General features: G+C 36.1%; 5 protein-coding genes across 5 annotated transcripts; 1 reads left to right on the top strand and 4 right to left on the bottom strand.

Moving 5' to 3' along the window:
• Nucleotides 1-441: 441 nt before the first annotated feature.
• Nucleotides 442-975, bottom strand: PKNH_1111300 (uncharacterized protein; the record flags this gene model as incomplete). Its single annotated transcript, XM_002261254.1, has 1 exon — nucleotides 442-975. The coding sequence occupies one exon, from the start codon at nucleotides 973-975 to the stop codon at nucleotides 442-444; it is 534 nt and encodes a 177-aa protein (XP_002261290.1).
• Nucleotides 976-2478: 1503 nt separating this feature from the next.
• On the bottom strand, nucleotides 2479-3804 carry PKNH_1111200 (RNA-binding protein, putative; the record flags this gene model as incomplete). Its single annotated transcript, XM_002261253.1, has 4 exons — nucleotides 2479-2522; nucleotides 2723-2984; nucleotides 3231-3392; nucleotides 3727-3804. The coding sequence occupies 4 exons, from the start codon at nucleotides 3802-3804 to the stop codon at nucleotides 2479-2481; spliced, it is 546 nt and encodes a 181-aa protein (XP_002261289.1).
• A 992-nt stretch (nucleotides 3805-4796) lies between these two features.
• On the bottom strand, nucleotides 4797-6563 carry PKNH_1111100 (ER membrane protein complex subunit 3, putative; the record flags this gene model as incomplete). The annotated part of the gene is made up of 7 exons (XM_002261252.1): nucleotides 4797-4853; nucleotides 4967-5040; nucleotides 5239-5304; nucleotides 5461-5525; nucleotides 5680-5779; nucleotides 5894-6156; nucleotides 6415-6563. 7 exons carry the CDS (start codon nucleotides 6561-6563, stop codon nucleotides 4797-4799), a joined length of 774 nt encoding a protein of 257 aa, XP_002261288.1.
• Nucleotides 6564-7625: 1062 nt separating this feature from the next.
• Nucleotides 7626-8738, bottom strand: PKNH_1111000 (conserved Plasmodium protein, unknown function; the record flags this gene model as incomplete). Its single annotated transcript, XM_002261251.1, has 1 exon — nucleotides 7626-8738. One exon carries the CDS (start codon nucleotides 8736-8738, stop codon nucleotides 7626-7628), a length of 1113 nt encoding a protein of 370 aa, XP_002261287.1.
• An 842-nt stretch (nucleotides 8739-9580) lies between these two features.
• PKNH_1110900 (conserved Plasmodium protein, unknown function) lies at nucleotides 9581-10579 on the top strand (the record flags this gene model as incomplete). Its single annotated transcript, XM_002261250.1, has 1 exon — nucleotides 9581-10579. One exon carries the CDS (start codon nucleotides 9581-9583, stop codon nucleotides 10577-10579), a length of 999 nt encoding a protein of 332 aa, XP_002261286.1.
• Nucleotides 10580-11474: the final 895 nt, after the last annotated feature.

Below are 11474 nucleotides of genomic sequence, written 5' to 3'. Positions count from 1 at the left end.
CTCAAGTAGCAAAAAAAAAAAAAAAAATAATAAATATTAAAATAAATAAATAAATAATAATAATAAATAAATAACCAAGCAACGAGCGAACTAATGAGTAAACACATTCCGTTGCTCAAGACGGGCCCATGTGTAAAAGGTCTAAACGGGATGAATCGGGTACAAGGGATACCGATTTGGTCTCCCCCGAATGGTTTCCAAAAGGCTACGCGAATGAGGGGAAGGTCCCTCTTAATAGGAAACGCATTGGCCCAGCTGTTACTGAGGGGAGTGTCTTCAAAATGGTGTACAGCGCACTACAAGTGCTAACGCTCCTAGTGGAGCCTGAACTCTGCCACGCCCCTCTCCGCCATGTTCCTTCAACAACATGGAGAAAAAAATGGTCACACCGCCATAAATGCGAGTAATGTATCCCACCAATAACGGAGAGCAGAATTTTCCTTAGTGAAGATGTACGTGCAAATCTGCAGGCGTAGAGACATTGTTGTACTGCCTAAAAACGTGTGGGTATTGAATAGCCGGGATGCTTTCAATTATATAATTTTCCCTTAATTTAAACCACAAATCTTTTATCTCGTTAATTGTAAAGGGGTGATCTATACCCCTGTAGAAGTATCTCGCTTCGTAGGTCATCAAAGATATTTTCACACCAGGCCTTTTTCCTTCATTGTAAAAGGCAGATAAAATTCTAAACTTTGGTGAGTTCAGCCAATACTTATCAACTCTCTCTAAGGGGGGTGGGTCAAATATTCTTGAGAACCATAACATGAAGGCGAAAGCAAACATGGATGTCCATGCATTACCAAAAAATAAAAAAGATCCATTTGTATATTGCCCCTCAAAAAATCTTCTCCATAGAGGCATACGGCTGTAGTTGGGTGATTCTAGGAACCACCTTGGGGTGAAAATTTCCTTAAACTCTACATTTCTTTTTAATACTTTTTGACTGCTTAAGAGGATCCTGGTTGCGTTCATCCTGGCTGCTTTCTTGGGTCATAGGGAGGTGCACATAACAGGTGGGGTGCGAGCGATACCGATACGTTCGTTTAAGTAGGTTCCTTGGTACGCAGATTGAAGCGTGTGTTGGCATGCGCGCCCCTGAACTGTTCACGCATACAGAGGGGAAATTATCTCCTCATATCTGAAATGACCATAAGTATTGCTTCTTACGTTTAGGTAAATATTGAACTGTTTTGTTATCCCGTATAATTTATGAGTGTACCTACTCCGCCGAATGCAGAATTAGGAACTACTTGCTCGAATATCTTGTGTGAAAGAAAAAAAAAAAAAAAAAGAATTCACAAGATATTTTGTCATAATAACAGCGCATAGCAGGTTTATTTATATATATATTTTTTTTTTTTTTTCAAAAATGGATAAATATATGTTCGGGAAGGTGTTTCACATACGATGGGGAAAAAAAGGCACTAATATTATATCCCCGTGTGGAAGGGCAATTTTTACGTTTTATAGACTTCCGTAGAAAAAAAAAAAAAAAAAAAAAAACGGGCCCAAAGGAGAAGCACTACACAGTTCTGTACATAATCTTCTTGAACATTCATTTACCCTTTTGCACTTTTATCGAAGCAGCCAACCGAGTGTACAATAAAATGATTGCAAATGCTGTGTTTTTGCAATTTACTTTTTTGTACCTTTTTCCGTCGTCCGTCCCTTGTGCGTTATTATTAAATGATACAAAGAAGGTTGTAAACGTTTGATGCGCGGAGAAAAAACACCAGTGCATATGTAAGGAGAGCATACAAACGTACCCACCTACATATAAGTGTACACCTACTAAGCACATCTGCTCTGTCGATTTTGTTCTTAAAATGCCAAAGGGGTGGAGGGGAACAGAACTCCTTTAAAAGGTACCCTCGGAAGGTCAAATTTTATCAATAGCAGAGAGCTAAAGAAGGGAATTTATTTTTACTCCTAAAGTGGGGATGTAATGCAGGAAATACAGATAAGTGTGTATATACCCGTATGTTACATATGTGCGAACACGCTGAACATTTTCGAAGGGTGAAAGTGGGAACCCTTACACTGCTGGTGTCTTCCCCACTCGCATGACACTATCCAAAAAAAAAAAAAAAAAAAAAAAAAAAATGTTGAGAATAAAAAGAACTTTCATAAATCAAAAACATATTATGATTAAAAATATTTTCGTTATTATTTTCCTCCTATTTTAAAAAAAATCAGCAAAAGGAAAAATGACAACAGAGGTCCAAAAAGGGTTAAGTGGTTGCTAAGAAGTAGCTAATTGGCCACTAAATTGTTGTTAAAGAGGTAACAAGAATTAATTAAAATTACAACAAAAAAAAAAAAAAAAAAAAAAAAAAAGGATTGTTAGGGGGAAACGTTACGAAGCAAACTTCGAAAGGAGAACATGGAGGGGGTTCCACATATCGGCAAAAGTGGAATGCCCGTTAAGATAAATGAGGAATTATTTTCTTCATCCGCGTAGTAACTATTTCCATGTCAATAATTCATTCCGTTTTTGTTTATCAATTTGTCTTGGACTTCTAAAAAAGCAAGGGAAAGGGAAAGAAGAGTGTCCACCTATACATATGAACAAAAACACAGCTCACGTTGCACATCACTTTTGGGTGCACATAACTTTAGTGGTAAATAGAAACCGTTACAACGTTGAAAAGGCAAGGTCAGAAAAGTGGACCAAGAAGAGGCTGTCATTTTTTTTTTTTTTTTTTTTTTTTGCTCTAACCTTTATTTTCACTTCTGACGGGTTTTTTGAATTTCCTAAATTTCTTGGAAGGAACATATATATTCTGGACGAAGCTATCAAAATCTTTATTTTTTTTGGAGTCCACTTCTCTGTCTTTCCACTTGCTCCTCTTAACAATGATTGGTCTATTGCCAATAAATTTATTGTTCATATTTTTCAACGCATCTAGCATATCTTGGGGATTCGAGAGGGACACAAAACCATAGCCTTTCGTTTTGTTGTTTCTTTTCTCCCGAATTACCTGTACGGGATTAAAAGGGGCGTTGTTTAATCATGCAATGTGTTATCTTCGGGTCTACTTCATTGCGTCAGAATGCAGGCTTATGGAAATGAACCCTTCCTCACTTGGGGGGGGGGGGGGGGGGGGTCCCAAGTAAGTGGGAAAATTGCAAAAAGTACATGTATTTCAAAAGCACACATACGAGCACATGCATATGCATAACGGCTCGCGCACACATACACATCTGACGCCTTCGAATGTTCCTACCTTCGCCATGTTAAACGATTTGTACTTTCTAAAGGCATTGGCCAAAATGTCCGTAGTCACTTCGTTTCCTAAATTTCCGCAAAAAATGCGAAAGTCATTTTCTGGCCAATCATCCAATGATGAGTCCTTCCACACTACCCCCGCTGCCTTCCGTAAATGTGGCTGTGGAGAGAGATTTAAAAAAAAAAAAAAAAAAAAAAAAGGAGAAAAAATGAGAAAAGGGTTAAGATATGCACTTCTGTGTAGACGCACGTTAAAGATAGAAAGCAATAAGACTAAGTTTCAGCCGCGTCTGCACGCGAACAACTTTGATCGTCCTGCAGTCCCGTTGCGACGGCACAGCGAGATGATCGGATTAGTGCAAAAATGTGGCATCACTGAAGTTGGAATGTATTTTTGTACAGTGGCTGATTAAACATTTTATGCAATTTTTTTTCGAACTGCCACCATTTCAAAGGTATACATACTTTTGTATAGCGCGCATTTTTGTGCTTACTTTGGATTTATTCGATTTGTCATTTTGGGTGGGGGATGGATTATCCAGTTGCGTCTCTTCTCCGTCGTTGGCGTTCATTTGTCATTACAAATTGCGCGTTTTTCTACTTTCTCGTTCTAGTGTTCGACGAAATGTGGAGAAAAATAAATTTGTTCCTCCGTTAAAATGTGCTTCAGGACTGTATTAGGTTTTGGCGCGTATGTATAAATATACGTTCGCAATATTTACATATATTTTTTTTTTTTTTTTTTTTTTTTTTTTCCGTAAAATTTGGCCAGCGGAATGAAATGCACTAAAAAATTGGCTCCAAAAAAAAAAAAAAAAAAAAAAAAAAAAAAAAAAAACAATGAGCCTTCAAATGGTACATAAATTGCGTCACTAAATAGAAGCAATTTGGCACATGGCCGAAAAGGTGCGAAAATTATCATTAACCACTATTTTCCTAAAATGCCGTTTTATTCCATTCATTTTGCTGTACATTTGCAACACAAGCGAGCAATATTTTCACATATACATATGTTTAGCCGCCCAATTTGGCTGTATTTCGAAAATTCTGCGGAGAGGAGTAATTTTGCCAGTGTATAAACCCCAACGGTGTGTAGACCATGTATGTATGCATATATATATGATAATTTTTATCCACGGTAACTTAAAGACCCATATAAAAATAGTGCATCCACACACATGAATTATACATTACATACACCTACGTTGAAGTAGGGGACATCTTGCACGCCAAATCGATGTTCTTAATTTTCAACATTACGGCAAATTGCTCTTTTAAAAAACAGCCAACATTTTTAAAAGTTTTTACAAAAAAAAAAAAAAAAAAAAAAAAAGAACTTTGATGTGAAGAAGGTGAAGATGAAATGAAGGAATAGGAGGAAGATAACACGTTTGGCACATAAACAGAACAATCCAGTTGTTAATATGTCGATTTGTTCATATGCTTTAAAAAAAAAAAAGACGGAAAAAAAATTGCATAGCACTAGAGAAATGGGTACATAATAATGCATGCAGCATGTGCATATATATTAGGAGGGGGGGAGTTCCGCCTCCAAGGCACCTTTTCATTTCCAGTTTACTACAAGGTTATATTCAATATTCTCCAGCCAAAATTTATACCTCTGCAAAAACGGGAGGAAAACGGGAGGTGTGGGAATGCTTGTTATGATGGCTCACAGAATATAGAAACGCATAAAGAACGTTGGGCAAGCAAAATATGTTCCTTTTTAAATACCACATTCTCCAGTTCAGCCTTCTTTTTGTCATAAAACTTTTTTAAGTCGGGCACGTTGTTCATATTTGTAGGTTCTACGGGGGGGGAGAAATTAAAAAGTGAATACGCGGCTCAAGTATATGCGTAATAGCAAAAATAAATGCGGTTTTAAGGTGTATGCTTATGCACATATTTAATTGCTCCCCATTTGTCTTTTTATATTTTATTTTTTTCTGTGCAATGTACTAATTTTTCATGCAAAAAAAATATCCTCCCTTATTTTCTACTATTACGTTTGGCTAAGGGATTTTGGGCTCCCATCAAATTGTCCATTGGGTTATTTTGTGACCTGTCCTTGTCTGCAACATTTTTGTTCACAAAAAAAAAAAGAAAAAAAGGAAAAAAGGGAAAATTGTCTTTTTGTTCGCACAGCAGTTTTGCTATGTTATAAGTAGCTATTCGCTCTTTCGTCCATTTTTTTTTTTTTTTTTTTTTTTTTTTTTTTTTTTCCATACCGTGAAGAACAAAGTAATCAATGATGCTTATTAGTCCGCTCGATCCAAACATGACAAGGAAGTACCTGCGATTAAGGGGTGGAAGTTTTGCAACAAAATGAAATGCGCGAACGAAGGGATAAAAAGGACAAACAAAAAAACTTTCATGTAATCCCCAACGTGGTATCAGAATGGGTAATAAGAATGGATAAACTCCCTCTTATAGGGGAAAATTCTAACCATGAGAGGGAGGACACAAATTTCATGTCGAGCAATTCTATATCCATTCCCATCTGGAGGGTTGACTTGAATTTGTACGTCAGGGGAAAGGGAATTTTGGCTGAAAGGGGGTGACATGCGAAAAGACGCATACGTGTGTGTGTTGCGTGTATGTTCCGTGCCCAGTTTCACACTTCGAAACACGCGCATCACAGTCTCGCCTAGCGAAGCATACCCACTAAGTAGCCAGAAAAAAAGAGGTTTATTAAAAACCCTAGTCCCAACTGTAACACCAAAAAGGGGATTTGGTTCTTCATCATTCCAAACAGGTCCGAGGGATCTTGCTTTAAGAGAGCATCAAACGGATTCACTTGTTCAGGCAAATCATTGAAAAAGCCACCTTGTGGTTTGTTAAAAAAATACTTTCGACTTAGGAATGCAACTGGGGAAATAAATCCATAATTCGTTTTCAGTTGGGTATACCTAGTTAGGAAGTTACTTTAAAAAAAATAAAAGGGAGAGGAGGGGTGAAAAAAGTGTCTTTATTAATATCTCCTCTATATTTACTCAATTTCGGTCCATGCCAATTACAACGTGGCAATTTGCAGGTGCACCTAGGAAGGTACAGGTCTGTGTCTGTGTAAATTATGGCAGACCAGAGCAGCATATACGCCAAAAAAAAAAAAAAAAAAAAAAAAAACACAATCGATGAAAAAGGATTTTTTTCTCTCTCTCATTTTACTCGCTATTATTTACTTTTGCTTCAATTTCTCAGCGTCCTGTTTGATAGTAGGTCTGACCATTTGCCCCAGATTGCTTTTTATTATGCAGACCAAAACAACAATAATGAAAATTGGCACAAGCGCATACATGCGTATTTTTTCGTCCAGCATTAGCGCATCCATCTTTTCTAGTTTTTTTCTCTTTTCTTTTTGTTCCTTGATGTATGTAAATACAATTTGAGTGCTCAAATAAGTTAGTTGCGAAGTCTCAGCTATGCATTGCTTAAGCTAGTTGGCACATGTCGAGTTAAGTGCTTCTCTTGTGTTGTAATATTTCTTTCTATCCTTATGTTGCAAAAAAGGATGAAGATTGGATATTCTATTCACTTAAAGGAAACTACATGTACAACTGGGTTAGAAGGGGAAAGTCATCCAAACGCATCCCTTTTTTGTTATGCTCCCCCTGCGGCATACCGTGTGAAGAATCAAAAGGTGATAAGGAAAGAGCGAATAAAAAAAAAAAAAAAAAAAAAGAAAAAAAGAAATAATGCTGACATAACATGGGGGTAATATTTTCAAAAATATAACACATAATTCCAATAGAAGTGAAACGAACGATAATTTTGTTAAAAGTGTAAAGGATGCGGGACCGATCAACAGGTTAAAAATAAATATGCCCTGAACAGTGGGAGGTCGAAATGGAAAACATTTCTTTAAAAATATTTAAAAAAAAAAAAAAAAACAAGTTTAATCAAATTATGGAGTTAAACAATTGCATAAAAAAATGAATGTTTTTCCAAACAATATATGATTAAAATGAAAAATTAACGTAAACTATTTTTTTTTTTTTCTTTTCTTTTGCATTATAGGGGTATGTATTTTTCATGTGTAAATTAGTTATGCTTGGCTTTTTTACGAAAAAAAGAAAAACGTTTTTACCGTGTAGATTAGTTACAAGTAGAAGTTTACAGTGTATTGGGAAAATTAACACGAACGTACATGAATGCCATGTAGGTATTTTTATACGTACCTGTGCATTCTGTCCAGTGGGTGGGAAATGTCAACGGATAAAAAATTTTGCTGTTGTTCTCGAATGAAATTGTACGCATATCTGCTTTAACCCAGTGAACACATAGAGGTATTTACAAAAAAGGATGCAATGTAATGGGTTTGATTTTTCTTGTATTCCCCTTTGTCAATGTTCAAATGTTTTATGTCCCCATGCGGTTTCCTACGTATGCCACATCAGAAGCAATTTTTGTACTTTAGAAAAATTTTGTAGAAAATATAGGAAAGCGTTAACGAGCAGATAAGGATGATTAAGATGTGGTAAAACACAGGGGGTAATTGAAAAATGTAGGGAACCAATTCGATATTAAAATATAGATTACACAACCTCTTCAACAGACGGAACATATTCTGTCTGTATGTAATCCCGTTGAAGGAATGACAAATTTCGATTATGTAAAAATCTCGTAGGTTATCATAGTGGGAGTAATCCTGGAAAGAAACGCCTCCACAGGCTCTTCCACCAGTCCGAAATGGGTATATAACTTCATTTTTATAAATTAAATAACTATTACTTGTGTTATGTGTAGCGCTTTCCTTCTTATGACCATCAATAAATACAAAGTAGAAAGTGTGATCCAGTATTTTGCTTACAAAGAAAACGTAGTAATAATGTATTATGTTCGCTACCGTGTTGTAAATTTTACTGTACGGTGGGTTTTCATTTTCCCCTTCTAGGCTTTCCTTTCTCGCGCCTGAAATGAATATATAGGTATTTTCATCCAATGGATCACTATTCAAATGGTCTGTTTTGACAAAATATCTTTTAGTAATTGTCTTCGGAATGGAGGTACCATAATGTACGCCCCTATTGTCACTAAAGTGTACCAAGTCGCGTACATACAATTTGTAAAATGAGCAATACGTACTGAACGATGACAAATCGATGTAGTTCAACTTTTCATTTATTCCCGTCTTTGTTACTATATAATGCTCTGCCTCATTATAAATTTGTTCTCTTTTCAACTTTCCATTGGCATGTATTATAGACAAGTTATCACACCATGCGTTAAATAATTTCCCACTACATTTAAGCACTTGTCTCCTGACGCATTCGAAGGTAGTTTTTTTTTTTTTCTTATCAAATGAACAGCCAAAAGTTGGCGAGTTTTTTTTTTTTTTTTTTTTTTTTATGACCTGTTCAGGTGAAAAAGATTTATCACTAAATTGGCTAAACCATTTTTTTAAAGTTCTTCCATTATTGCTTAACTGGCAAGTTGTAGTTACAATAAAGGACAGGCAATAAATGAGGTAAAAAAGGAGGACACATTTTATGATAACATTTGACATATTCTTCTCATTAGCTGTATCAACTTCGGGGGAAAAGAAAAAAAAAGAAATACGTTCTTCGGAAGGTTCTCAATAAGGTTTGCTAATAGAGTCATCACAAAAAAATGTCTTCATGTCCTGCACGTAAAATTTTACACAGGGGTGCGATTCATTTGTAATATTTCAAAAAAACTGGACCTTTTCCCTCACATCGAAAAGGGTGTATTCCTTCCTCTTAATCATACGAAATTAATATGTTGTTGGTGTCACAGAAGAATAAATTGCCATGCCTAGTTTCTTTAATTTTTAAAATTGTGCAATGGGCTATGCAGTTATTTTCGCCTCATCAAAACATGTAGACTTTTTTTTTCCCCCCCTTAGTGTGTTAAAAATGGGAAATCATATACATGCAGAGGGTGATGTATACAAGCTGATGGTACTGAACAACACAAAATGGTTTTGTTTACCATTTTATGGTGCTACATTTATTTCAACTGTGTAGTGTAAATTTGTCCATTCGCAGGAAAGGTTTGCATCTTTGTTAAATTCCTCTATTCCTTCTTTTTTCATAAAAAAAATTCAGCGACGTGCTTTAAAGGTGGGGTGAAAAAAAGGGAAATTTATCTACCCCCTTTTTGGTTAATCATGACGGAAGAAGAAAAAAAAAAAAAAGTAGTCAAGAGGAGTCAAGAAAGTTCAGTCGCGGCAATCGAGGAAGCCGAAGGAACAGTTCGAAAGCATTTATTTCACCGCATAAATGGCAAACCTGCTGAGTTCTTCATGAGATGCAAAATGCCAGAAGAATCACAGCAAAGTAAGAATTGATAAAAACATAATGCGCCATTCAACTGCAGGTAGCTAAAATGAATGGGAATAATGAATATAACATCGATCTGAAAGAACACAAGAAGGAAAACACTACAGAGTGCTCTTTAAATGATGAAACCATCATACCTATTTGTATAAAAAATATTTTGCAGTGTACACCTGGGAAGGAAGTTAACAGTGAATATTCCTTAAAGCGAAAAAATGAGGAATTAAACAATTATATAGAAAAGAATATACCAGGGGGGTCTTCCCCCGATGAGGAGGGCCATTGGAATAAATCTGACGATGGCTTGGAATTTATCAACGCCAGCGGTAATGTTGCAAGCGAAAACATCGACGGTAATAACTATCGTGAAGCCCCTTTGAACAGCCCGAGTGAACAACCAAATTTGGAGATGTGTGCAGACGGGGTAGATAAAGTTCCCGACGAGACTGACAACAGGGAGACCAATGAAAAGAAGAGGCCTAAAAGAAAAAGGCGCTATATTGACATCGACAAAATGAATTTTGATTTCGAAGAGGAGGATTTTGCTAGCAGTTCCAATGAGGAGTTGGTAAGACGCAATTATGTCAATGAGGAGGAATACACCGGGGGGTATGCCAACGGGTATACCAACGAACACATGAATGGATTGCCATATCAAAAGGATATTAACATGAACAGTGAAGTAATCAGAGGCCTTCTAGAGCCGCCACCAATCCCGTTTAATGATACCTTCCAGAAATACAATAGAGAAATAAGTGATGTGTACGTGAAGCAAAAAAAAAAAAGTAGTGGTACTTTAAACATTTTCCTAGAGTCGCAACTCCTGTGCATAGATGAAGGTGCATTTGAAAAAGAAAATAACTTTATAAATAACCATTTTGATAATTTTATTATGAGAAAATTAAATGTTGTAAATACCACAAATATGCAGGACACTACCAACCAAAATAAAGATTTGCAGGAGTTGCTCAAATATCTTATGTCTTGGTACTTTTCTGGATTTTATTCCGGGAGAGTAAGCATGTTGAAAGAGTTACATGGTGAGTAACTTTTGGGATTTTTTTTTTTTTTTTTTTTTTTTTGTGTGTGTGTGTTCATTGCTTTATCATAATGTAACGTATACCATGTTCTACTTCACGGAGTGTTGTCGTTGCATAAGTGCACAGATTAGACCACTTACCCAGGTTTACATTTGCAACAATGCCAAATTGGTTTGTAATTAATATGTTAGAAACTGTGTGCTTTACACAGTTATACGTACCCCAAATTAGCTTATTAATTTGGACCACGCGTGAGTATAAAGAAGGGGGTGTTTTAAAAATAAAAGTGATAAACCGGAAGGAGATAATTCCTTAAAATAATTTCTTAATTCGAGGTACGCGAGCAGTGTATAAGGGGGTAGACCTTTCCTTGATAATTCGCAAAACTTCTGTTTTTAAGCGGTCTGCTTGCTTTTTCTTTTCTTTCTGCAGAGCCAACAGCTCCTTTTAAGCTACGTCAGAAAAGGAGCCAAAGAAACGCATATCTATTCAACATGCATTTGATGAAAATTATTTTCCGCTATGGTCATGTAATTAATTATAAATTCCACTACTGATGAGGACAGATCCATTTCGCCCAAGATAAAAAAAAATAATACACGGTATGGATGTACGAGCTAATTGGGAACACACTGTGTTACTCTCTAATTTGTGGCACCTTTTTGTTCCATTGCACTGTGCTTATTTTGCATGGTGACAGTTATATTTTTGTAAAAACATTTAGTTCATTTCAGCTACATACAATGTTGGGGGGGAAAAAATTAAAAAAGAAGGAGCGTTGCACCACCTCCTGACAGGTTTGCGTGTACCTATTTGGTATGTATACACATGTGTGCAGGGTGATTAAAAAAAAAAAAAAAAAAAAAAAAAAAAAAATTTCAATGGGGTACATGAAGAGGAAGT

Source organism: Plasmodium knowlesi (genome assembly GCF_000006355.2).
Source record: "Plasmodium knowlesi strain H genome assembly, chromosome: 11".
NCBI lineage: Eukaryota > Apicomplexa > Aconoidasida > Haemosporida > Plasmodiidae > Plasmodium > Plasmodium knowlesi.
This window is presented reverse-complemented; position numbering and strand designations above follow the sequence as displayed.